Source organism: Plectropomus leopardus, chromosome 1, assembly GCF_026936395.1.
Source record: "Plectropomus leopardus strain MGB_pleo_1.0 chromosome 1, ASM2693639v1, whole genome shotgun sequence".
NCBI lineage: Eukaryota > Metazoa > Chordata > Actinopteri > Perciformes > Serranidae > Plectropomus > Plectropomus leopardus.
In genome coordinates, this window is record NC_142176.1 from 28,720,052 (window position 1) to 28,745,219 (window position 25,168).

At 38.5% G+C, this 25,168-nt stretch overlaps 1 protein-coding gene across 4 annotated transcripts in view; it reads left to right on the plus strand.

Annotated features, from left to right (window-relative positions):
- mdga1 (MAM domain containing glycosylphosphatidylinositol anchor 1) overlaps positions 1 to 25,168 on the plus strand; it is a 237,928-nt gene that overhangs the window by 158,349 nt on the left and 54,411 nt on the right. For all 4 annotated transcript variants that reach the window (XM_088079421.1, XM_088079422.1, XM_042486927.2 and 1 more), the window contains exons 7-11: positions 11,090 to 11,359; positions 14,470 to 14,799; positions 15,552 to 15,851; positions 23,477 to 23,743; positions 23,924 to 24,072. In XM_088079421.1, coding sequence (XP_087935547.1) covers positions 11,090 to 11,359; positions 14,470 to 14,799; positions 15,552 to 15,851; positions 23,477 to 23,743; positions 23,924 to 24,072 — 1,316 coding nt within the window. The remainder of the gene's footprint in view (positions 1 to 11,089; positions 11,360 to 14,469; positions 14,800 to 15,551; positions 15,852 to 23,476; positions 23,744 to 23,923; positions 24,073 to 25,168) is intronic.

A 25,168-nucleotide genomic window follows, 5' to 3' on the forward strand; every position in this document is an offset into this window, starting at 1 on the left:
GCTGGCATGTACGGACACAGAGACTTGCCAGAGCAGCCAATCTGTCTGGACCTCACAGCCTCACAGAGTGGGAAGAAAGAAAAAAGAGGGTGAAAAGAAGGTTGGTGTGTGTGTGCGTGCGTGCGTGCATGCGTTTGGTGTGCATGCATGTGAGAGATATACAGAGAGATAGAGAGATCAGGTCACTAATAAGATGAACTGACTCGAGGAGTAAAGGGTAGAGGAAGCTACATGTCAAGAAATTACAAGTTTTACATGTTTTTTGAAATTTCCTTTTTCTTTTTTTTAAACAGTTTTTCTCTATTTCTAAAACACTTTAAAAAAAACCAAAACATGTTACAAACTACATTAACATGTTTCCCCAAATGATACACTTATTGCCGTAAACCTTGCATTTACTCTTCAAAATGAAGAGTAAATGCTGGTATCAATACAGTAAAAGAAAGAAAAAAAGTACAACAAAAGTGAAAAAGAACAAAAATATCTCTCACAATAAAATGTTTAAAGTTAGCTTTTTAGGTTGTTATAACACATTATCACCACAGCACTCAGATACAATATATATACAACAAATAGGCAAAGTGAAAATAAAATAATACAGGAGAAAAATAACACTTGTTTACAAGAGTAAACATGATGTTATCTTAGAAAAATCACAACTCAGGTTGACAAAATAACACAGAAATGACAAAAGTTACAGACAGGAAAACACTGAAAAGTACAAAGAGAGAAGAGAGAAAATGAGATACACAGAGGGCAAAGAGCGGGGGAGAGACAGACAGAAGGACACATGAGATAGAGAGAGATTGTAAAAGAGGAAAACAAACAGTGAGTTTCTGCTTTGTTTTTTATCCTCTATAATATTTATCTAATGAGCGTATTTTGTTATTCCCCACAGAGCTCCCTTTTGTCCTTGTGGCGTCAGTCACTGCTTAGATTAGATTCATCCAACTAGGTCACGCCATCACCGCTGATTCACCGCGCTGGGACAAGGGGATTGATTGATTTTTATATCATAATCCCAGCCAGGGATTTGAGTACGGGGCTTCTGCCCTCCAGTAACTGCTGACAGCGGCCAAATCCTCTTCCCCCGCCTCTCATAAAGAGAACACAGGGGCAATGCTCCGGAGCTTGTCATGTTATTTAAAGTGGTGTAGCACAGGGGTGGAGGGGGGTAATGGAACAAGGCCTGGACATGTGGAGGGATGGAGCAAAACAGTAGATTGCATTAGATTGATTTCTAGCATAACGAAATGTGGACTTTAGACATTTGTTGCGAGTGGAAAATGTGCTTGAGAAAATAAAAATGAAAAAGTAATAATTTAACCAGTCAGTTATTTCAAACTACTGATGTATATGTTAAAGTTCTTAAAAATATTTTTCTTTCTCTTTTTATCTATATATCATATCAGTCGTTTTCTTCTTTTACCGTTACCTATAGCCTGAATACACTACCATTCCCAGTGGGCTGCTTCTAAGCAGCTAGTAACACCTGCAAGTTCTATAACAGAAAAAAACTGAAAAAGGAGGGAAACCATTTATTTTATTTATTTAAGTTTGAGTTGAAGCCAAAACTTTTTATTATTAATCTGACCCTAGGTATTTTCTAGTAGTGGGCTCCTGCAGAGTTCTAAAGTGCAGTGGGGATGATATTTATTTGTAGAAGTTGGCATTGCCCTGGGTCCCTCACCAAAAAAAATCAATGGGATTTTTTCATAAGATTTTCGATTATAATAAATAAGCTCTGTGGCAAACAAATGTTTATGATATTTGCACATTTTGTTCAGCCAGATAAAATTCACAAATGAGCACTACTTTTATATTTTTTGAAGCATAAATGCAATCATCAGAAGTAAAAAGCTTATGTAAGGCTAATCGAAATTCACCATGGTGATATGACTTAATGTCACCACCATAATAATGCCAGAAAGCTGTGTTCGGTTTGATGACTTTCTGTAGTCACAGTCTTGGCTTTTTTTTAAGACACATAAAGGCTTCAAAATTCATGAATGGGGTATTGACTGACATAATTTAAGTTGTAGAACAAAACATGTTTGTCTTTTAAGCTTGTGTTAATCACAGACATTCAGGCATCATTCCAAAAGCCCATTTACCTTGAGATGAGCGATCTGAAAGTGCTCAAATACTAACTAATTTCTGGGTTTTAGAGCATTATTCCTGCAGCACTCTATTGTAAAAAAAATAAAACAAAAGTAGCCTGGAGTCTGGACAATATGTGTATGTATATAATAACTATAAAGAGATTTCCCACATACAGAAAGTAAAAATAGGTAATGCAAAATAGGCTTTGTTATATCTGTCACAATAATTATTAATTGTCAGGTTCAGAAAACTATTCACAGCTAATATACATCAGAGACTTTCTGACATTAAGAGCTATGCCTTTGATGAACTTGTGAAACTCATCATACAGCTCTATGCATCCATTAAGATGATGTTTTTTTTTTTTCTCCTCTTCTGTTGACATAAATGGAGCAAAATGCACATTTACTGAAAAAATTAATTAAAGTAATGTCGGTGGCAGATGTGTTAAACGAAACAAACAAACACACACACTCTGATTTAAAGCTGCTGAAAACCTTTGAGTGAACTGAGTCAGCCGCTAAGACTGAGCAATGGAAGAGTTGATTCAGTCTTTTATTGATTACTGTAACTCTTACTACAATATACCCTCACAATAATATGACAGTCGTACAAGTGTGTAATATATATGATGAGATCAATAGGTGGCAAATGCTATTGCACATGAATTCCCCCTTGGAAAATTGAGGATCGATGGGCAATCTGCAATAACTCTTATTACTGTAAAACCTCTGTGGCAGAACATTGTAGTGCATTTCTGTGCTATAATCCATGTCTGAGTGTGGTCATGTGAAATATAGAGAGAATCAGGAAAAATAATAGAAAAATAACAGGGGCAAGAAAAAAAAACATTTAAGTCATCCAAAATCAACTAAAAGCTTTATATTTATTTAAAGCTGTTGTGTTTTTATCCCTGACAATGCTCCCTCTTTGTTTCAATTTTTATTTGTCTCCATATAGAGTTATCTCAGAGTAATCATGTTTGTCTGAGCTGTATAGGTTTAGGATCTCCCATAGGAATGTTTTACACTGTTTGGTTACTGAACGTCTTTACCAGGTCATTTTCTCCACCAGTCTCAAATCCAGTTCAGTCAGGGGATCAGGATGGGATATACAGCCACACCAATAGCAAGAATCACTTTACTTGTAAGGCTGCTTTGATCATTTTTTTGGTGAAGTCACTGGAAGGGGCTTTAAGAATCTCGAATTTCAGTTCTGTGCCCTCTGCATTTGACCTGTCCAGTTTTGAAACACATTGCTTTAATTACACAAGTGAACTCGCAGCCTCTTTTCAGCATCACTCTGCTTCACACTCACAGAATGACGCACATTTCTACTCATGACCCGCACTCTACACATGCTCAGTACTTGGGATCTAAATTGGCAACATTCTGGTCACAATCTGCATCTTTGAATCACTCCCTAAGTCCTGGCTTCCGATAAAATATTTTAACTTGTTCTGACCTGAAAACACTGTCTTCGACCTGGCTATTTTAATTACATATAGTGCATCAATTAAACTGTTGGGTTATTTGTATTTGTGCACCTGTAAATGCATAATCACACAGGTCAGCAGTTTGCTTCATCCTGTTGTGGTGTGTATTTTCCATAATTGCTTGCATAGCTGATATGTACTTATGTACACCAGTTTCCAGATAAACAAACATAAGTGTGCACACACAAACACACACAATCACTATGGATGTAAACACAACACAAAGTCATGCTGATGGCTCAGTTTTCAAGTGTAAAGAGTGAAGACTACACACACACACACACACACACACACACACAAACACACACAAACCTAACGCCTGAGGCATATATATTATATGCCTATACACTATATTTATGGCTGATGTAAAGGTGGCACCCTCTGTTCCTGGGTACAAAACAATAACAGCACCTGTCGGAATTCTCCTCTATACAAACCTTAGAGCTGTAATTTCCACCTGCCCCTCCACCAATACCCTTCTTTCATTTATCCCATAGATTAATTAAGTCCTGCAAATCTGAAACAGGCAATAGAGCATGGTAGTGAGAGGTAGAGCAGGTCATAGAGAAAATGCAGTGAACAGAAAATGCAGAAAGAATGAGAACCAGGTGTAGAGAGACAAGGGAAGGGAAAAAGACCGATATTGAAGATACAGAGGTGACAAACTGACAGAGAGAAAATGCGAGAGAGGGAGTGTGAGCGTGGAAGAGAGAGGCATTTGTTACCTGGTTGTAAACCGCTGTGCTGCACATAAATCCCATTACTTTGGGAAGAGCGCTGGCTGATCCCACCGTTACCGTCACCCACGCATCCCCAGGAAATTGAAGCTATAATTCTCCAATCCTCAGTTCCTCCCCCCCTGGCTCCACATATAGTGTTCTCTCTTATTTTTTTCTTCTTCCCAGACTTTCCCCAACTGTACTTTTGGCCTTTTCTCTTCCAGAAATTTTAATTTATTTAGTTGTTTATTCATTTGTAACACTTTTCTTATACTGTTATATATTAACATTCACCTATAACTCAAGTTAGAGTCTGGTTAAACAGTGCCCTTTAAAGAAAACCATTAGTGGATCTTAAAATGCTAGTCTAATCAAGTATGACAAAATACAGGGCTTTGCTAAAATATATTATTAATTGCTCTGATACTCTGTTTTAATGTAACTGTACTTAAACAGACATAATTTTCATGAAGGTTCATGGAGCACTTCTAAAGCTCTTTACGTCTACAGGGGTTTAGTTTCCTAGCGTTGTGATTTGATACAATGGAAGTGGACAGTGCTATTTATGTGCTGATTGCAGTTGTTACACCAGTGAAATGTCTTGTCAGCTTGAGAGCCATCACTAGTGAGGTTAGCTAAAGAGATGTCCCATTAGTGTGTGTTTTTGTATGCCCATTTTTGTCACCCATGTGAGAGAATGAAAAGCCTGTCTCTGTGTGTGCACGACATCGTGCGTGTCCTTGTATTTGTAAAAACATGCGCCGGTAAACTAGTTTATTGAGTCTCCATGCACCGCTTTCATTATGGCGATTGCAATCTGTTAAAAAAGAGATTAGATGAGAGGATGTACTGCATAAAGACTATTAGAGGAATGAATTGGTTCCTGTACTCTGTGGGGTTGCTCTTTCACTAAGGATTAACTCTCTCTCGGGTCGATAAAAACCCTGGATTCTCCTCCTTCTTGTCTTCTAGAGTCATTTAAAAGACCTCATCTGGTGTGCACTCCTTGAAAATGCTCACACATCAATATTTAAAACCTTAAATATGCATGCAGAAGGTTTAATAACTCAATATGTTTGGTGATAAACAAACATTTTGTATAAAAAAATGAACATTAAATGGTAACATTTAATAAGTGTACACACGTCCATGCTTAAATAATGCATTACTAACTAAATTACTTGCTCAAGGGAACCTAATGGTAACAGAAAATGCATTAATTCATGTTGTATCATCACTGTAATGGCTCAATATTAATAATAGCATTGTAATTATAAGTTCATATGTAATCACTCAATGGATTCTAATTTTACCAAAATATAATCATTATTATATTATGCTTTTACTGTTTTACAGGTAATTTGAATACACTGTAATGCATTACTCAAACATCCATTAATTAATACTAACAAAAAAAACATTTATAAAGTTTTGATATGCAGAAGGCCTACTTTATAGGATGATGTAACAGGTTCTGCATTGATCATTGTGCATTAGACTTTATATAAAGAAGGACAATGCATCTCCCCTTAGCACTTCTAGGCAAACCTTAGGGGGGAAATATCCCGGACATTGCCGCTGCCGTCTTGCTCTGTCTACATCATTTGAAGCCAGAGTCTGCACAGTGGCAGTCTCTTCGGTGTTAAAAGTTATTGCCCATAAACCCATCTGACCAAACACGAGCATCTCCATTGAACACGAGCACAAGATTGGCACACACAACTGTCAAACATGAGGTAAAGTCCCCTTTTTTATGCATCAATGAACTAATTAAAACCAAATTTATCAGGAAAACAGACCTTTAACAAACATCACAATGATAAGAACTACATTAAATGACAAATGATGAAAAATTATTTGGTGTGTACTTTGAGTTTTTTGTTGGGCGTACATCCCATCCACTAACACAGAAGGGGGTGTGGTTTATGACCTATATTGCAACCAGCCACCAAAAGGGCAATCGAGTTGGCTTCACTTTTTGGGAGCTGTTAGGCTCTTCTCTTGTATTTAGAATACAAGACAAAGACAAAGACAAACTCATGCAATCACAATCCCATATGGGATTTTGGATTATCAAACTGAAAGTGGCAGTTGAATTTAGAGAGAAGATGTGTAGATGGATAAATGTCTCTTTGACCATGAACTGACCTTTCAACTTCCTCCCTGTCTGCTGACTACAGAGGCATTCAGACAAGACCCAAAAAAACTCAAAGCTGTCAGGACCCGCACGCACACAATTCTCAACCACTGTGACTAAAAAATAAAAATAAAAAAGAAGTTTAACCTGCATTTATACTGGATCATAGGCCCTGTTTGAATGTAACACCTTAAAAGTCAAGAATAAAAAGGGCAGAATTCTCTTCAGCTTACTTCTTTTTTTTTTTTAACTATTTGTGACTGATATTTAAGGGTATAGAAGTGTACAATGCTGTCAAGGTCCTGAATGTCGCCTGTGGTAGACTGAGATGACATGGACAAACAGCTGCACATAAATCTTTACTGAGGCTCACCTGGTTCTGACTCTGAGATTGGATTTGTTTATTTTCTTCAAGCATCTAAACCTATTAGAGAATGTAAGCTTCTTTCATCTTTCTTCATCCATCAAATTGGAATGAATTCACATTGGAAAATGAAGTAGGTGTTTACCACTGTAGCTACAGCTCTTTATTTTGTGTGTGTGCGTGCGTACGTGTGTGCGTGCGTGCGTGCGTGCGTGCGTGCGTGCATGTGTGTGTGTGTGCTGTCTCTTGTTTAGTTTTTGTGCCAGAAGAAACACATTTTCCAAACAAGAGGCATTTATCTGAGAAATAAATTATTATATAGAAACTTGGGAGAATTTTGTGCAACAAGTTGAGCAGCCAGATGTGTTGCATATGCTTTTATTTTATATCCAAAATGACCCTAAATTACTTTTTTTAACAAAGTAAATCATCATGCCTTCATATACAAAACAGTATAGATTTAGCACCTGCTCTTACAGGGTTGCTACACAAAAACAAACATTACCCCATGTGACATGGCAGCTTTTAAGACATAATTCAAAGAGGCAGGTTGACTGAGCACATTTAAGCAAATTACAATGACCTTGTTGTTCTTATTTTTTGCTATAACTTGGCCAAATACTTAAAGAGAGAGGCACAGTTACACACACAATTCACAGCACAGAGCTCAGCAGTACCACAGATTAGTAACTCGTGGCCAGTGAAGCAGTTCCAGTAGAGAAACTGGGGCTTGACTGCTCTGCCCCAGGGTGTTTTTACTGGAGTTGATGAGGGAGGGGGAGACCTTTCTATATTACTCTACCAAAAAACATTTTTGTAGCCACTCCAGGGATTTAAACAGGTGACATTTTGGTCACAAGCTCATTTCTCTCAAAGTTACCCTCCTGTCACCCCATTTACGCCCTGTGGCAAGATATGCAAAAACCTATTACAGGATGTTGCAGATAGGGTGCCACCTATTTTGAGTACCTTAAAAAGTGCTCAGTTTTACATTGAACTAGACTGTAGCCTACAACCATGTGAATCGGGTTTTGCCATTATTCGGTTGCAGGGAAACTCTGCTTGATGCTCTAATTGACCACAAGGAGAGCCTTGTTTTACAAAAAGGGTTTTCAGTAGTAGGTTACACACAGTTTGTTGGAATTATTATGGCCGGTTTAGGCTTCTACACAATCATTTAGTAATGTAGCCAACACAGTTTTAGTCAGCTGGTACTAATTTAGATTTACACAGACAAACAAAATGACAAGGTGTGTTTACTGCATAGAAATTCTATTTTTGTGGTTAACTGCAAATGCCTTGCAACTGTTTAACTGTTTAAACTGTTTTTTTTATATGTCAGCCAATTTATAATAATAATAATAATAATAATAATAATAATAATAGACCAATAAACTATGTTTTGGGTTTTTTTGTTAAACCAAACCTGCTACATCACATGACTTTTGGCCACTAGGGAGCAGAATACCCGAATACCAGCATTAACATATCATCTTAAAAACCTGCTATGGCTAACATGTTAGCAAAATACAAACAAAAAAAACCCTTATACAACCATTAAGCACAGAGCGACACAACAGTATCACTCCATCGCTCCAGGGTCTGGCTGCAGTTAGGCTAACTGAAAAACTATAGCAAGTAACATGAGCTAAAAGAGGCTAATGTTAGGCTGTCTTTTTTTGTGGCTTTGTCATGAGAAACGTCTTTTGCATTACATTTATCATTTGATTGTGTGTTTTAAAACCACTATATCTGGCAAGATGAGTAGGTATTGTACAGCTGGAAAGATGGTGTTTTCATAAAATTAGGCTAGGTGCCTATGGAGTAATGTAAGAAAGACACAAATAATTTGGAAATTGGTGCAACATGACTAGAGAAAACAGGAAAAAGGCTGTGGCATTTGATGTCGGATGAAGGAATGATTGATGGTTATTTTAGCACTTACTTATGTTAGGTAGCTTGTTTGCTGGCTGCACAGTTTTACATTCTATGACCAGCTTAGCACTGTTATACTCAAGCGCTTCCTGGTAACATTTTCAAAACTCTGTAGAGCATGTCATTTCCCAAAGTTGCACTGAACTCTGAGCAAGACAACCTTTGCTACCTCTGCACATCTCTCATCAGCTGGCAAGTTACACACAACTGCCAGTGGCATTTAGCCTACCTACTGAGGAGGAAATCTTGTGAATCACTAACCCTACACTGCTGGATATACGGCAAGTGGAATCAAAAACACAAACTCCTTTACACAGTATCTGCACTGTATTTCATTTGCAAAAAGAAAAAGTACTCGCACGGAGAGGAACAAACAGTGACATCATCAGCCTGATGCAGCTGAGCCATCAGTTGGCACACCTGACATTTATTGTCTCCTGACAACTCTATCTGCTGATCTTAAAGTAAAACAAAAATGCAACAGTAACTCTGCTCTTGTATAAGTATATCAGTGGATTTTGGGGTTTACAGACAGAGTGAGAAAGCTGTCATATGAGGATCCAACTATCTCCACACATCTCACTGTATGATGCCATGCAGTTATCAAGGTGTGTGTGTACATTCTGGTTTCATTATCACTGTCTGTGTTTCTTTTTCCTCCCTCTCTCCAAACCTCCTCAAAGATGATTAATATCCTTTTTTTTGTCTTTTGGCCCTTCCTGTCTTTTATTCTTTCCTTCCTCTTCAGATGTTCAGTATTGTACTGTGTGTGTGCCCCTCACTCCCGCTGCTGTGCCCTTTTTTTTTTGTATTTTGATACTGCTGGGGTCCAATCGATCTCTGTCTGGCAGCAGGTTTTTTTGTTCCCCTCTCTGCAGATGCATTTTGGGTCATCCTGTACTTTTACTGTTAGGTCAGTCATAGGAATATGACGCAGTGGCTTGAGGAAGATTTGGTTGATGTGAGAACAGGAGAAGAATTACCTTTGGTTTACTGATGTGGAGAAAAGGCTAGGAATTCAAAAACCTTCACATGACTGTACAGTGGCTCACAGGCTTGTGTGTGCACACACAAACATACATGCTTACACGCACACACACACACACACACACACACACACAATGTCAAAAACAAAAAAAAAACACACATAGTCACACTTATACACGCACATCATATCTGCAATCAGAACATATTTACTGTTTGCTAATGTGGTTGGAGGTCACATATTGTGTCTTGGGATTTACAAAGTGAAGTGGTGATCCTATACAGACAGATTCAACTCTCTCCCTTGAAGCATTCATAAGTGGTTTTGACCATCTGGGAGTTCATTGCCGATAGAGATTCAGTCATACCATTGCATGTCCGGTCTTCACATACCACAGTTTTCCAGATATTTACTTTGGCCAAAAAGAGAAGAATTGAGTTGCACACCTAATAAACACATTTACGGTAATTTAGAGCAACTTGAAATCTATTAGCTGTGATATTTAAAGGTGCCTATGAAGTCCAGAACCTCATATTAAAGGAATTAGTAGGGGAATTGTTTTTCCTTAGTCAGATAATGTTACGTACATTATATTAAACGCACATGCACACATCAACTTACCACATAGTCTTACTCCCATTCTCACTTTTAAAGGTCCATTGTGTAGGATTTAGGGGTATCTATTGGCAGAAATAAAAAAATATTATATCAAGCATGTTTTCTTTAGTGCATAATCACCTTGAGTCTTTGTGATTTTGTGAACTTAGAGTGAGCTGCTGATATATATATTCCTCATTTATGGTAATCGTTGCACCAGCATGTTGCTACAGTGGCCCAGAATGGACAATGACAAACAGCACTAGGGAACTGCTGATTTGTAACGTGAATATGTTTTTTTAATTGCTCAGTGCATTTATTCTTGAGAGGCGGAGACCTCTTTGGATAATTCGGCTCCCCGTAAAAACCTCCTGAACCATAAACACTGAAAGAATTATAACTAGATGAAGTTTCAGCTGGTTGCAATTTGCATTTTTCAAATGCCACTAGATCTCCCTAAATCTTACACAAGGTTCTTTTAAATAATGTCATCACTTACATTTGCAAAATCCTGTAACCATCTTGCAATCCCACCAGGAAACCTCATTTGAATCTACGTATTACATTTGCAGAGAGACAGTTAACACAATTCACATCAACTGTCGGAGTCAGCATCACTCAACTGCCACTCTTGTACAACAGCTGCAAAAAAGAAAAACAACTTAGCCCTGTTCCATGTAACCACAGAGAAAGTGATTTGCTCTCCTTGTAATCCTTTCTTCTCTCCTCCTTTCTTATGTTCCCCCGACCTCAGCTCCCCCAATGATCCGGCTGTCAGTAAACGACACGGTGGTGGTTGATCCCGGCCAGGATGTGTTCTTAAACTGTGAGGTGACGGCAGGTTTCCCACCTCCCGCTGTGACGTGGTCGCGTTACCCAGGCCCTCTTCCCCTCAGTGCCCAAGTTCGAGGGGCAACACTGATTTTGCGGGCCGCCATGCCGGCTGACGCAGGCTTCTACAACTGCACGGCTGTCAACAATGTGGGCAACCCGGCTCGCAAGAACGTCAATCTTGTTGTCAGGAGTAAGTAACACGTGTGTGTGTGTGTGTGTGTGTGTGTGTGTGTGTGTGTGTGTGTGTGTGTGTGTGTGTGTGTGTGTGTGTGTGTGTGTGTGTGTGTGTTTATTCTCGTGCTGCTGTTGTTCGGTCCAAACTTGGCATAAATGATGTTTTGTTCACTCAGCAACAATGAAGACATTTGCAAAGAATTCAAAATAAATTGTGCAACTTTTGATTCCTTTAACTACTTTAAATTATGCCATATGCCAACAAATTTTTTAAATTGTTTTTGACAAAGCGAATACACACACACCTGATAAATATCTCAATATTCTTTAAATTATTTGATCAAACATGCTATATTTTTCATTTTCATCACATTAGTCCATGCCTTTTTCATTAAGGTATTTAAAGCTGAAATAGTTTCCCTTACTTAAAATTAAAAGTGCCATCTGTCCAGTCCTTGTAAGCTTTGTTCATCGGCCCTAATGTGTGAAAGTGTGCAAATGTATTCATTTGTGTATGTGTGTGTGTGGTTTGTGACAGGCAAGCAGCTGATCCATCATTAGAGAGAGCTGATGTGAATCTTGTCAGAATAGGCGAGTTAAGTATCGCTCTTTTTCTAATTCCCCTGCTGTTAAAGAGAAGCCTTCCATTTTCTCTCCCCTCTGGCTATTTTTAGTCCCTTTAATCATCTTTATTCACTCCAATTAGTTAGACTGGAGTGGAAGCAATTAGCGACAGTCTCTTCTGTTAGTTAACACAGTAGAGAACGTATGCTGGATGGGTTTCTCCTGTTAGCTTAATGGGCCTGAACGCATCGTCACACCAGCACAGGTGGCAAGATGGTGAAAGAAACACACACACACACACACACACTTGCTTTCAGAGAGTGCATGGAGATAAAAGTCTGCAGGTAGGCAGGCAATGCAAATGAACATGGATGCACACAACCAAGGGCTACTACATCACATGTACATGCGACACTGTCTCCGCACTAACCAGGTAAAGTTGCAGGATCATGTTAAACATATGGTCACTGCTTTCTATCTGTGGCTCTTCCCAAGCATCTTGTTAATAAGCTTGAGAGGAGTTTAAATCAACTCTCCTCTTCTCCTCCTTGCCGCCTGTCTCTCCCCTTAGTGAGGAAACAGAGAGCTGTTTTGTATTCAACATGGAAATCTGTTGGGGAAACGCAGCCTTTGAAACTGAAAATTAAATGTGACAGTGTGAGAGTTACTCTTTGTCCTTGATTTTGTTTCCCCCCCTCCTCCTTATCCCCCTGTTATTTTATTCTGTATCTGGCTCCTTTTGTCTCTCCCTCCTTCACAATTTGCTTCCTCCTTCTCTCTCTCTTTCTTTCTTCTTCAATTTCCTTTTCCCTTTGGTTTCTTTTTGTCACGCTGCCCCCTCCTTACACGCTGTGTCGCAAACTCATCTACCGTTCTGTATTAGCCATCTTCCACCTCCTCCATCCACTTTTTTTCTGTTTTAATTGCTTTTTTACTCACTCCTTATCCCTAATCCTAACTACTATGTCAAAACTCTCTTGGAGTTAATGACAAACAAACGATATTGGCATGACGTGTTGTCAAAGAATGTAAAAATAAAAAGGTTATGTAAACAGAATGAGATTAATCAACACTTACAGTTTCATAAACATGCAATACAAAACAGATTTTCACCAATGCCAAGCACAATTCGATTTGCACTTGCAATTTTGATTTGACAATCACAAGTTATCAATTAAACTCAGTGCACCTTGACCTCGCTTAAAACTATCTATCAGCTTTAATGCTACAAGAGGTTGCTGCAAGAGTTATTTGTTCATATCTGTATTAAGCATGTGACAAAATGCTTTTGAAAACCTTAAAAATGTGCTTATTTTTTGCCAGTACTAGTTGTGGCAGGAGGAATTTTGTCTTTGGGTGGTCTGTCGGTCCTATCCTTATACATCCTTATATCTCAAAAACACCTTGAGGGCTTTTCTTTAAATTTGACATAAAGATCCATCTGAACTTAAGGATGAACTGATTAGATTTTGGTGGTCAATGGTGAAGGTCTATGTAACCTCATCTGACTCATTTTTATGGATGCTATATCTCAAAAACACCTTAAGAGATTTTTTAAAAATTTGGCACACTTTGACTAAACAATGAACTCATTAGATTTTGGTGGTCAAAGGTCACTGTGACCTTTCGTTTATCTCAGTCTCCTGAATACAATATCTCAGAAACACCTTGAAGGGAGTCTCCTCAAATTTGACACAAACATCCACTTGGACTCAAGAATAAAGTGATTAGTTTGGTGGTTAAAGGTCACTGTGACCCCACAAAACACATTCGTGGCCATACATCAAGAATTCATACAAAATTCCACACAAATGTCTAATAGGATATAAAGATAAAGTGATGACATTTTATATCCAATACGTCAAAGGTCAGTTTCACTATGACATCATAATATTTTGCAAAAATAACACTTCTTTGGCCATTACTCGATGTCATAAGTCAGAACCAGAAGGGGAGACATTTGGTCAGATACTGAATTGATGACAATAATCTTAGGTGTTTACCTTGAAACTGTGCTGATTAAAAAGATCTTCTGTGCTGCCAGGAGAAATGTGTGTGAAGCATCCATGTTTTTATGGACATGCTTATAAACTGTAACAGCAACTTGACTGCGTCGCTGAGGCATACATCTGCAAGGTGGTAAATTCAGTTTTACCATGACAGCAAAACAGACAGGAGATCACTGTTTTTGTGTACTGGTACACAAATGTTGGCGTATTTGTGCTATTTGTTGATAGTAATGTCTTAACTATATCCAAATAATAGCGTCTTCTTTTTGTGAGTGAACAACAAGCTAAGTCCACAATGTGCTTTGCATTGTAAAATATCATTCAGGCTGAAAGGGAAATATGATAGGGATCACGTGTAATTATGTAAGGAGAAAATTTATTAAGTCCTTCAATTTGTTTTGATCTTTTTCCAGTCCATTCTTAATAAGCATTTGAAATAGTCTCGTCCCCAACTGTTGTTTTCAAGACTGCACTACAGCCAACCTCTGACTCTGTACCATCTATTTAACCCCTCTGTCTCTCTTTTTCTTCACTCTACTACCACCACACACAGCGATGAGCAACCTGACCTTCCAGATTACTCCAGACTCCAACAAGGACAGCGAGACCATCCAGATGGGTCGGGACCTCAAGCTGTCGTGCCATGTTGATGCTACCCCACAGGACAAGGTCAACTACACCTGGTACAAGAACGGTGCGCCCGTCTTCAACTCAGATAGCCTAATCTTGCTGCGCAGCGACCCAGACATGGCACCCGGCACCAGTAGCTTAGAGATTGTGGACATGAAGTTCAGAGACTTGGCTACCTACAGTTGTGTGGCAAACTTCCCAGGCAGCAGAGTGCCGGAGCTCCGTGTGGATGTCAACATCTCCCAGAACAGTGGTGAGGTTTCCTTTCTTTTTTGTTTTATATCTCTGCCTGACTAAGAAAGACAATATAGCTCACTCAAAAATCCTTCGATTGGCCAATTCTGTATTAACTGTGCCAATGTGCTGTAATTAAATGTATGCAAGTAGCTGCTCATCAGTAGCATCAGTCAATATTGTATTTGCTGGCAAATATACTGGTCAGAGGTATTGAAGTGCTTACAGTTTAAGAAACAAAAATGTCAATCAGGGCATGTTTGGGTTTACAGGCTGTAAATTCATTATTCAGTATGAATATATCATGAATACACAGTCATTGTCAAGTTGTTTAAGGACTTTGTGTCTCTTTGTGTTCATGTGTGCCTTCTCATGTGTGGTTAATGTTGGCACTTAATTACTGAGCAGTAATCTTTTTTATTGTCCTTATGTTGAAACTGTGATTGTCCAGTAAAATTAGCCTTGTCAATGTCGGTTTCTTTCATACGTTTTTATTCTCCGTATGTCTTTGTTACCCAGTTTTTCTGTTCACACCTTTTGTAATTTGTATGCCATATCCTCCTCCAGACTTGTTACAAAACATGTAGTTCTTCCTTTCTATTGCATTGTGTTTGTTGTATTTTTAAAATAGTATCCTGAAATGTTTTGGGTTTTTTTTTTGCATATAACATTTTAGCTGATAATTATAAGTTAGAGTTATTGATTTTTCCTTTGGCTTCATTAGAGAATAATACCTTTTCTTACTATTTCCTTCCTCTTTTTTCCCTCCAGTCTCTCCTCCAGTGCTGGCAGTTCCACCAGGAGGTCAGGTGGTCAGTGTGCGAGAAGGTGGTAACATTGACCTGGTGTGTTTGGTGGTAGACGGTAAACCACGTCCACCTATACTCTGGTCACGGACAGAGAAGGATCTGCTAATGCCATCAGGGAGGACCATGATGGAGACACCTGATGGCCGCTTGAGGCTAAAGAACGTCAGCAGGGACATGATGGGAGCGTACCGGTGCCAGACTGCTCCATACAACGGTCTCAACATCAAACGCAGAGAGGCACAGGTCCAACTCAATGTGCTGTGTAAGTAGGGATCAGATTATGTTTACCTCATCCTTAAACAAGAACTCGACCTTAAACATACAACAACATTGTTTTATAATAATAATAGTAATAGCTTAATTTTTATCTTTGAAAAAAACAATGTTTACAAAGTGCTTTACATATTACAATAATAAGCAACAATAAAAAAATAAATAATTAAAAAGTATTTTATCAGATAAACGGATAAAACTAAAAACACACCAACAAATCAGGATAGAATTAAGAAAAAGTCAAAGCTTTACATTGTGTGCGCTGAAAAATAATAATAGATCGAAGAACAGGGTGATACAATTGAAAAGACCCCATAGTGATTTCACAGGAATTAATTCATGTGAAGGCCTGTTTATAACATTGTATATGTAGAAGGGATTTTGCTAACCTGATTCCCTCATACAAGTTTTTCCAAAGTACAGGTGCTGTAAAGTGCAGTCGCCTTTAGTCTGGACCATGGAGCAACCCAAATGCACTTGCTTCAACATCTAAGGCTGTGTTCCTGCTTATAGTGTAAAGAGTTAAAGGGACCGCTCACCCCAAAAACCAAAAATACATATTTTTCTCTTAACTGTAGTGCTATTTATCCATCTAGATTGTCTTAATGTGAGTTGTAGTGTATGAGATGTGTACCATGAAGATGTCTGCCTTCTATCAAATGTAGTGGAGCTCATAGACTCCTGAGAGGAGAAGAGAAAATGCAGTCTGAGATTTTAAGTGTAAATATCCACCATAAGTGAAGCATTTAAGGGAGGGAATTCCACTACTTTGAATAATGAATTTCAGGCCTTGTTATTGTCCTTGAGAGAGTTTCTGAGAGTACTAAATCAGTTGGGATAATTTTGTCGTAATGGTAGATATAATTGTGCATCGTTGGCATATTAGTGGAAAAAAAAAGAAAAAAATCTGAATTATATGACCCAGTGGAGGCAGGAAGAGGGAGAAGAGGAAGAGGGCTGGGGTTACTTGTTGACAGCACTTCATCTCCTACAGTGGATTGTGGTGTAAATAGGATTGCTAACTGAGTCCAGACCTGTTTTAAAATACTATTATTAATGCATCTTGTGTACTACTAGGATAGGATAGGCTGATATGAAACTTATTTGATACCTGGGGCAGTAGCAAACAGTAATAGTATTCATGTAATGTCTGCATTAAACAAAACAGAACTTCTGAACTAGAATATTTACAGTAGTAAAAATAAGTGTAAAACATACTGATGATAGCAGGTATATGGCATTAACAGTAACAGTGGAAATACCAGCAGAGAAAAATGTTTTGTAGGTATTGTTCTCAATGACTATATAAAAGCTATCTGTGACAGAAGTTCACTTTTTAAATACAGATCTTTTAGTAGTGCCTTTGTGTAGACCTCCATAGGCCATAAAAAGTATGTGTTGCTATGGCAATATCAGCGATGCATTAAAACACTGCATTTTTATTTTGCCCTACACTCAGTAATGGCATAATCTTCACACTTTAAAAACACTTCCAAAACTGTGTACCCTAAAGACAAATAAGGACGTGTATGGTAATGTAAAGGATGCCAAAGGAGAAAAGTAAAAGGAATTGAGGATACACCTATGGCTTTAAGGCTGTTTTCTCTCAACCCACCCCTTCCCCTTTGTGAGCGTTTCAGTGGGGGCTGCCATTATAATTCTCCCAGAGGATGGGCTTTGAGAAAGGAGTCTGTCTTGCTAAAGTAACACATGATTTCAATACCGTTTCCCTTCCCAAGAGGTTACTAACTTTTACTTACTTTTACAATGCTTGAAATGTAGTGGTACTAAGCAATGGCACTTCTGACTATTGAGACTGCTTAGAGCTCAACATGAAATACAAATTTGGTTCAGATTTGTCTGGAAACTATCAATTAATATGAACATACTTTAGGCATTTTCATGTATCTAATAAACCATACAAAATCACTCGATATACATGACATGCAATTTCTACGTTTTGTGGGCTTTGCAAGCCTGTTTTGATTAAATTTTTTAAAACATAAAAACATGCATTTATATATTTTAATAAAAATGCCAGAAAAAATATTTTACATATACAAAACAGTAAATATACTTATTCTTCTTTGAACTAACACTAGCTGTGTTTCATTTCTGTTCGCACCAGGTGGGCACAATCAGTGCTCCATATAGAAGTTGTCAAGAGCAGCAGTAACACAGGGTCCCCTGCTGAATTTCCCTGCGTTAGTGACAGGGTTGTCATTCATGTGGTGTATTGTAACCAATGGGTAAAATCAGACATAATAACTAATAGAAAATAATTTTCTCTAGAGGGTAATCGGTTGAGTCTGAGCTTCTCCATGACACCACAGGCTTATTCTGGACAATTAAAGACACCAAACTTAAGTATTACTGTTGTTTTAACAGTCATCCAAGATGTTTAATTAAATCTGAGAAATATAAATTTACTGTAAATGTTATTAGATGTGGCATTAGATGTGTACGTTATAGTTTAAAGCTTGCTTTCTTGCACAGCAGTGTATCATTACATTGCTAAGTGCTTGGTTTAATTTAGTAAATTTATGGTAACAGGAATTCAGTATTCAGTGCAACCCTTTTGGCACACTCCCAGTGTGCCCTGTGTACAAGGTCAAGTTAAAAGACTACTATTAATTAAAGTGATGAAATGTACCAATGTTAGGATACAAAAAGAAAGAGCAGTACATCTAAAACACATAAAACAACTAATGATTCAAAAAGAGATGAAGAATGAAAGGCTGGACGCCTCTATTCATCAGGCAACCTCAAGTGAGAAATATTTCCTTCTTGGACCAAAACTCTCACATTCTGATGCTACAGAGAGACGATATACTGTATCTGGATAAATATATTTTAAACCCTGGACCTATATTCTTTCCCATACTTGATGAAAGCACACCCAAATCAGTGCCCTCTCTTCTCTCTGTCTCTCCTCTCCTCTTAAAGAAGGATTTACAGGCCCTTCTAATGCAGGCGGGGCGTAAGGGCAACACTCTGTGAGCTCTGCTGTCCACACTGGCCAACTCTGATTAATGGACCAGGTGGCCACCCCACTCTGGACAGAGAAAGAGACAGAGAGATGAGACAGATACATGAGCAGGACCAAGGGAGAGAGAGAATACAAACTTGAAACAGGAGAGCAGGGTTAGGGATGGTAAGGTGCTAAGAAAAAATGTGTGATTTGGGGGTTAGGAAGATGGAAAGGAGGAAAAAAGAGAAACAGATTGGCAGATGGAGAAACACCTTAAATGAGGAGCTATTGCTGTATATCTACAGCCAACAAAAACGTGTTTCTTCTTATCCCACTGCCCCTCTTGATGTTGTGCATCCATTTTACCTCATTTGTTAATTTTATCGGGTTTGTTTTGCCTCCTTCCACTCAGCACTGTTGATAGATGTTAGGGAAGGTGCCATCATTTTTTATGGCAGATATAATTAAGAGGATACGCAGATTCTTGCCACTGTTGCCTCACCCACTTCCTCCTTTCGCCTTGTATCCCTTCTCTACTTGCCCACTTTTCCTGCAAGAGAGGTGGCTGTTCTTCCTCATTGCCATTCTCATCATCATCAATCAGCTAACTGCTGGCCATGAGAAAGGACCTCTCTCTGTCTTGTCATTCCCTTTCTGCATCCTGCATTCTCTCATTCTCTCCCCACCTCCCATACTCAATCATCGACTTCTCTCACTTTCACACCGCACTTTCCCTATCATTTGTCTTCCTCATTGTCTTCTCCTTTAAGAGCTGTTTCTCTCTCCCTTCATCCCGCCTTCCTCCCCCCACTCACCTCCCTCCTCTCTCAGTCTCATGTAAATTGATTTTCTCTTTGTGTACTGTAAATGTTTGGCTTGGCCAGTGTTGCATTCCCGGATGGAATCCATTTTGCATTCGATAAGACAGATAGCGATGGCGCGTTTACATGGATTATGGTCTTCACACTATGAAACATTGCAATGTGGTGCTGTGAGTCCCAAATGAGGAGCAAATAAATGCAAAAACTATGCTGCAGAGAATTCTAAAAGTTGGGTTAGACATTGAAGTAACCCCACGACTTCAAAAAGTGAAGCACTCTTCTACAAAACTTGCGTAATTGTTGAAATAAACACTTAAGGTTGGGTAAGGGGTCTGTAATAACTTGTCTACCAAATTCTTCTGGGGATGGGATGATTTATAAACTGCTCACAAAGCAGCTCACAACAGACCTCCTCCTCTTTCCCTCCCTGCTCCCTATCTTATTACCATCGCCCCACGGTTTGCCTGCTTTTCTTTACCCTTGCCACCTGTTTTCAAAGTCACATAGCCATCAGTATGCACATGTGTGTCCATAAGCAGGAGCAGGGTATGTGACCATACACTAATCAGTCCATCGGATTGCAATATGACCTTTGACCGCTCCCCCATTTCTCAGCTCTATCACATGGTTCTGTTGTGGCTGTGGGAAGTACGAGCAACACAGTTATTTCCAAAGGTCAGAAGATAATAATGACTGGACACACAGCAGCAAACGACAACTTAGATTCTACATGTCAGAAAGCTGTATGTATGTTTTATTCACATGCTGGGAGTCTAGACTGAATCAACACAGAAGCTAAGAAGTTAAATCTTATGGTGGTTTCCAGTCTTGTTAGCATGCAGGTGCTTACTCATGTTCCTCTGAGTGAGTGCAAGCACAGAATGGTAAACTATGATTCCAAACAAGGATTTGGTTTGGCTGCACATAAATGTACTCATAGCAAAAATAAACAGTGAAAGCTTTACTCACACAGAGAATAGGCAAGGTCCAGATTTTAAAGGAAGACTCAGTGTCTGCAGTGATAACTAGTTAGTTAGTTACATTTGTTGGGTTTTTATTAACTTTCACTATGTAAAAATGTGTGGAGGCCAGATTCAACCAATTTTGTGGTTGAAAGATGACCAACAAGATGTAGAAAAAGCATCATATTCAGTGACATTACACCTATACATCCAGCCACAGTGGTGGTGAGCAGGGACAAACTGACTAACAATAAGGCTTTTATTTAAAAAAATCCTGAGTTCAACAACACTGTCAGCCATATAGGCACAGTCAATATCTGCATGAGCTCAAACCCTGGTAACGGTTGTCGTCTCTTTGGTGAGCTTTTGTATTTCAATTTGCATTTAACAGAGTCTGTGCAATAAAATAATTTGAGACTGATGTGAAATTTCAGTTAGTGGAAAAAAAAGCTGAGATGCACATTGGACAATACAAAAAAGTCAATAAAATAATAATAATCACTAGAGGCTGATATGATCAAAATACAATACTATGGTGATACTTAAGCCTCAATCGATACAATATTGTTGCGATTTAAAATGTGTTGCTGTAGGCTGAGTATTATGATAACAAACATGCAATATTTTTCCTTTCTCGATTAAAAATTCTGTCCCAAAAGGAAAACTTTGTCTACATCTGTTTTGAAGATAACATTTTAAGTTTGTATTTTGTGAAATTGTATCTAATGGCCTGTAAAAGCAATTGATTTTATTATTCTAGTAGGCTACCAAAATAGAATTTGTAATATTAATAATTTATATAATAAATAGTTGATACTTGGCATCTGTGTTTTGATACAGTATTGCCCAGCAAAAATATATTGTAATACTATGTTGTATTGATTTTTCCCTGACCCTAAATAACACGTATAAAACCTCCAATTTAAAAAGCCAAGCTAAAGAGGTAGGTTTTAAGTTGATGTTCAAAGATGTCAGCACAGGGTAATCATTGTTCAGTAAACAAGATGTCATAGACTCCTCCTCCAACATCAGAATAATTTGTCATTGGATACATTCCTTGTTGAATCACTTTCTGTTATTACTTTCATTACCCCTGGGCTAGTTAATTCTGCTCAGAGATTTCCACATTGTATCAAGCACAATAAGAGCGTCTCTCTGTTTCAGTCCTCTCCCCTGTTCCTCGTGTTATCTTTCTGTCTGTTTCTTCCGCTCCTCCTTACTGTAGCTCATTGGAGGCCCTATCCATCTAAATTACAGGCATAACACAGATTAGACTATAATTACACATCTGTGTCTGATAAACTTGATTCATAAGGGACTCTAGTCATGCTGCCTCACCTCTAGGGGCCTCAACACCAGATCTCATCACTGTTAGTACCGCTATACCACCATTAGCATCTTGTCTATTATCTACATGGTTAGCCAGGGGTGAACTGGCTGGCTGGTGATTTGTGGCAGAGTCATTTGGCTGTCTTGTGTCTTGGCTGACCCCAGGGCAACAACAGCTAGTCAGTCATTAAGCTCAGAGCCGCACATCCCTGCTGACAGGATAATTACAGCTGGTTAGGATAGGTTAGCAGCAGAGATGGGACTACGTTTGTAAAAATGCCTGATCCCTTGTGGCAATAACACTTGGTCTGTGTTGGATTATTTGTCAAAACGAATGTTTTCTGATGCTGTGAGGACATTTACACTGCAGAGAACAAAAAGATAATGCAGGCAAGGTGAGATGGTGGTGATGTATTCATTGCAGTCCATTTTGCATTGTCCACATCTCCAAGCTGAAATCTCTTTTTCAACCTGTTCTGCTTCAATTTATCTCGACCCCCTTTTATGATGGAAATAGATTTTAAACGATTAGAGATAATGGGTTTTACATGGATACACCTCATAACCATACTTAATCACAAAGTAAGTGTCCCAATTTTTTTCAGTCAGTGTATATGAGCATGTGAGAGGTACTGTATAGTGACTTCGAGTACAAAAGTGGATAACATTCTGAAACCCAGAAATCAAAGATTAAGACATTACTGTAGTTTGTGCAGTGCAGAAAAATGACTGTGCTGAGTAAAAAATGCACATGTCCCTCCAATAACATCCTGTTATACCATGGAAACCTAAAACATGTGACATTATAACACTAGCCATCTGCATACTATACAAGACTACGTCATTGCTTAGAAATGATTTTTTATGCCTTGAAAATAAAAACATTGAAATGCACACAAGATATATTTAAGTTAATCCACCAAAACCAAAACCAAAACCTTCAACTGTACTATTGCTTCTGACAGAGAGAGCTTGCAAAAGATGAACAGATGTGACTAAATAAAAGTTACGACATATTAAAGATAAAATTAACAACAATGAGAAATTAGAGTTTGTTTACTTCATTTAGATGATTAAATTGTTGATGTAGATCATTAAAGATTTCTTGGCATAAAAAGAATGTCTTTGGACATAATAAGTAATTATAACGTCTCAATGATTAACTGATGTGAATATTTATCTAAATGAACTACCTGTTAATGTCCACTCAGTTCAGAGAAAGTGACAGGAGTGACTGAAATCAGCGTGTCTGATGTTTTTAGGCAATGGAAATACCCCTCAAATAAATAAATAAAAGCGTAAGCACTGCTTAAGTTTGCAGTAAATAATGCAAAGCATGAATACATTAATGGACAGCATCTACATATGCTATTAAAGCCATGTGTGTCTGCAACTCAGACACACATGGCTTTTTTTATCACTTTTTTATCACTTTTTTATCTATTATCATGGCAGGTTAAACAATGCTTAAAAACATAAATGACCAAATGTTTTAAATTGACTAAAACTCATAGCTCTGTTGTCTATGCAGTTCCTCCCATTCTAGACCCAGTCTTCCAGGACGTGCGTTCTAGGAACTACCAGATGGTGACCCTGAGGTGTACGGTCATGCGGTCAAACCCACCACGCCTAACAGACATCCGCTGGTTCCGTAACGGTGACTTCATCCGCATGCCCATGCCAGACCTGAAAGAGACACCGGAGCTGAAGTTTAAACTGGAACCCACCAACAACGGCTCTTATGAGTGCCGAGTCAGCAACAGTGCAGGGACATCATCTTGCACATTTAATGTATCTGGTGAGCGAAAAGACTTGGGACAGTAGTTATCCATTTGTGGAAAGTAATCAATGTATATATCGACGTATCTACTATTCATCCATCTGTCTTGTATTTATACTCAGCATCGAGCAGTTATCTCTTCATCAGATCCATTTAACAATGACACTGGGTTCTCTCTCTCTTACCTCTAAACCACAGCACAACCCTACAGCGCAGAGTTCTACTTTGACACACCAAATCCAGTGCGGATTCTAAAAGGAAACAACTACTCCTACAACCTGCAGTGGACACAGAAAGATCCAGAGGCCACGGACAGAATCATAGGCTACTGGATTATTGTCAGAAAGGTAAAGTAACACTGTACAAAAACAAGTATACGTCACACACACACATACACACATAAGCCTATGAAAAAGCTGGTACTCATGCCAAGCTCAGAGCCAGGCTGCACACATGTATGCATAAACACTTCCATGTACTGTACTTAAGCATTCATATATGCATGAGATCTGAACAGGCAGGTTCATGGTTTGACATACAGGAACTCACTGACTTTGTTCATCAAATACTGCTGAGACTGACATTGATCAGTCTGGCTTAAACTAAAGCAAACTTTGGCCACCTGGTTTTATTTGCAAGTTTGTTTTCACCTTGACTGAACAGGCTCATAACTAATGTAGACAAGAACACAGACGCACAAGTCTGCATGTAGTGAAGTCTGTATGCTAAGTAAACATGGGGCTTTATGAGCTTGCGGAGAGTGTCCGGCGCGTGTAGTCAATCAATGTGAGACCTGCACTGAATTACAACATTGCAGCCTCCTCTCCACTCCTCTCCTCTCCTCTCCTCTCCTCTCCTCTCCTCTCCTCTCCTCTCCTCTCCTCTCCTCTCCTCTCCTTTCCTTGATTTCTGAAGCTCATAATTTAAGTTTATTTACCATTTTTTACTAAAAATAACCCAGTTTCTTTAAATAACAGACTATTCTGATGCAATTTATACCCACATTTCATGTTCCCATGCACAGAGAAGTTGTTGTTTTCGAGAGGACAGCTCTTCACAGTAAACAAATCATGCAGTAAGCACATTTCAGAATGCTTTCAATAAAAACAAAGCAGATAGAAAAGAAAGCAAATGAAAACCTAACTCCTATTATGCATCAAAATAAGTAAGCAAGAGGAAATACAAGCTGCATTTCATTTTATTTTGTATGATGTTTACATTTTGTTAATCCAGTTTATACAATATCAAAAATAAGCATGGGTAGATTCTCAGATTGTTTTAAATGAACCCTAGGGAACTCCATTCTTGTGCTGTCTCCCTCTTATGTTGTCTCCTCTCTTCTTGTTATTCTATTTTCATAAATATCTCCTTCAGCTCCCATCACTCACTTCATTTTCCACTTTCCAGCACCCATACATGTTTGAATGAGTGGCCAGCCCTGAA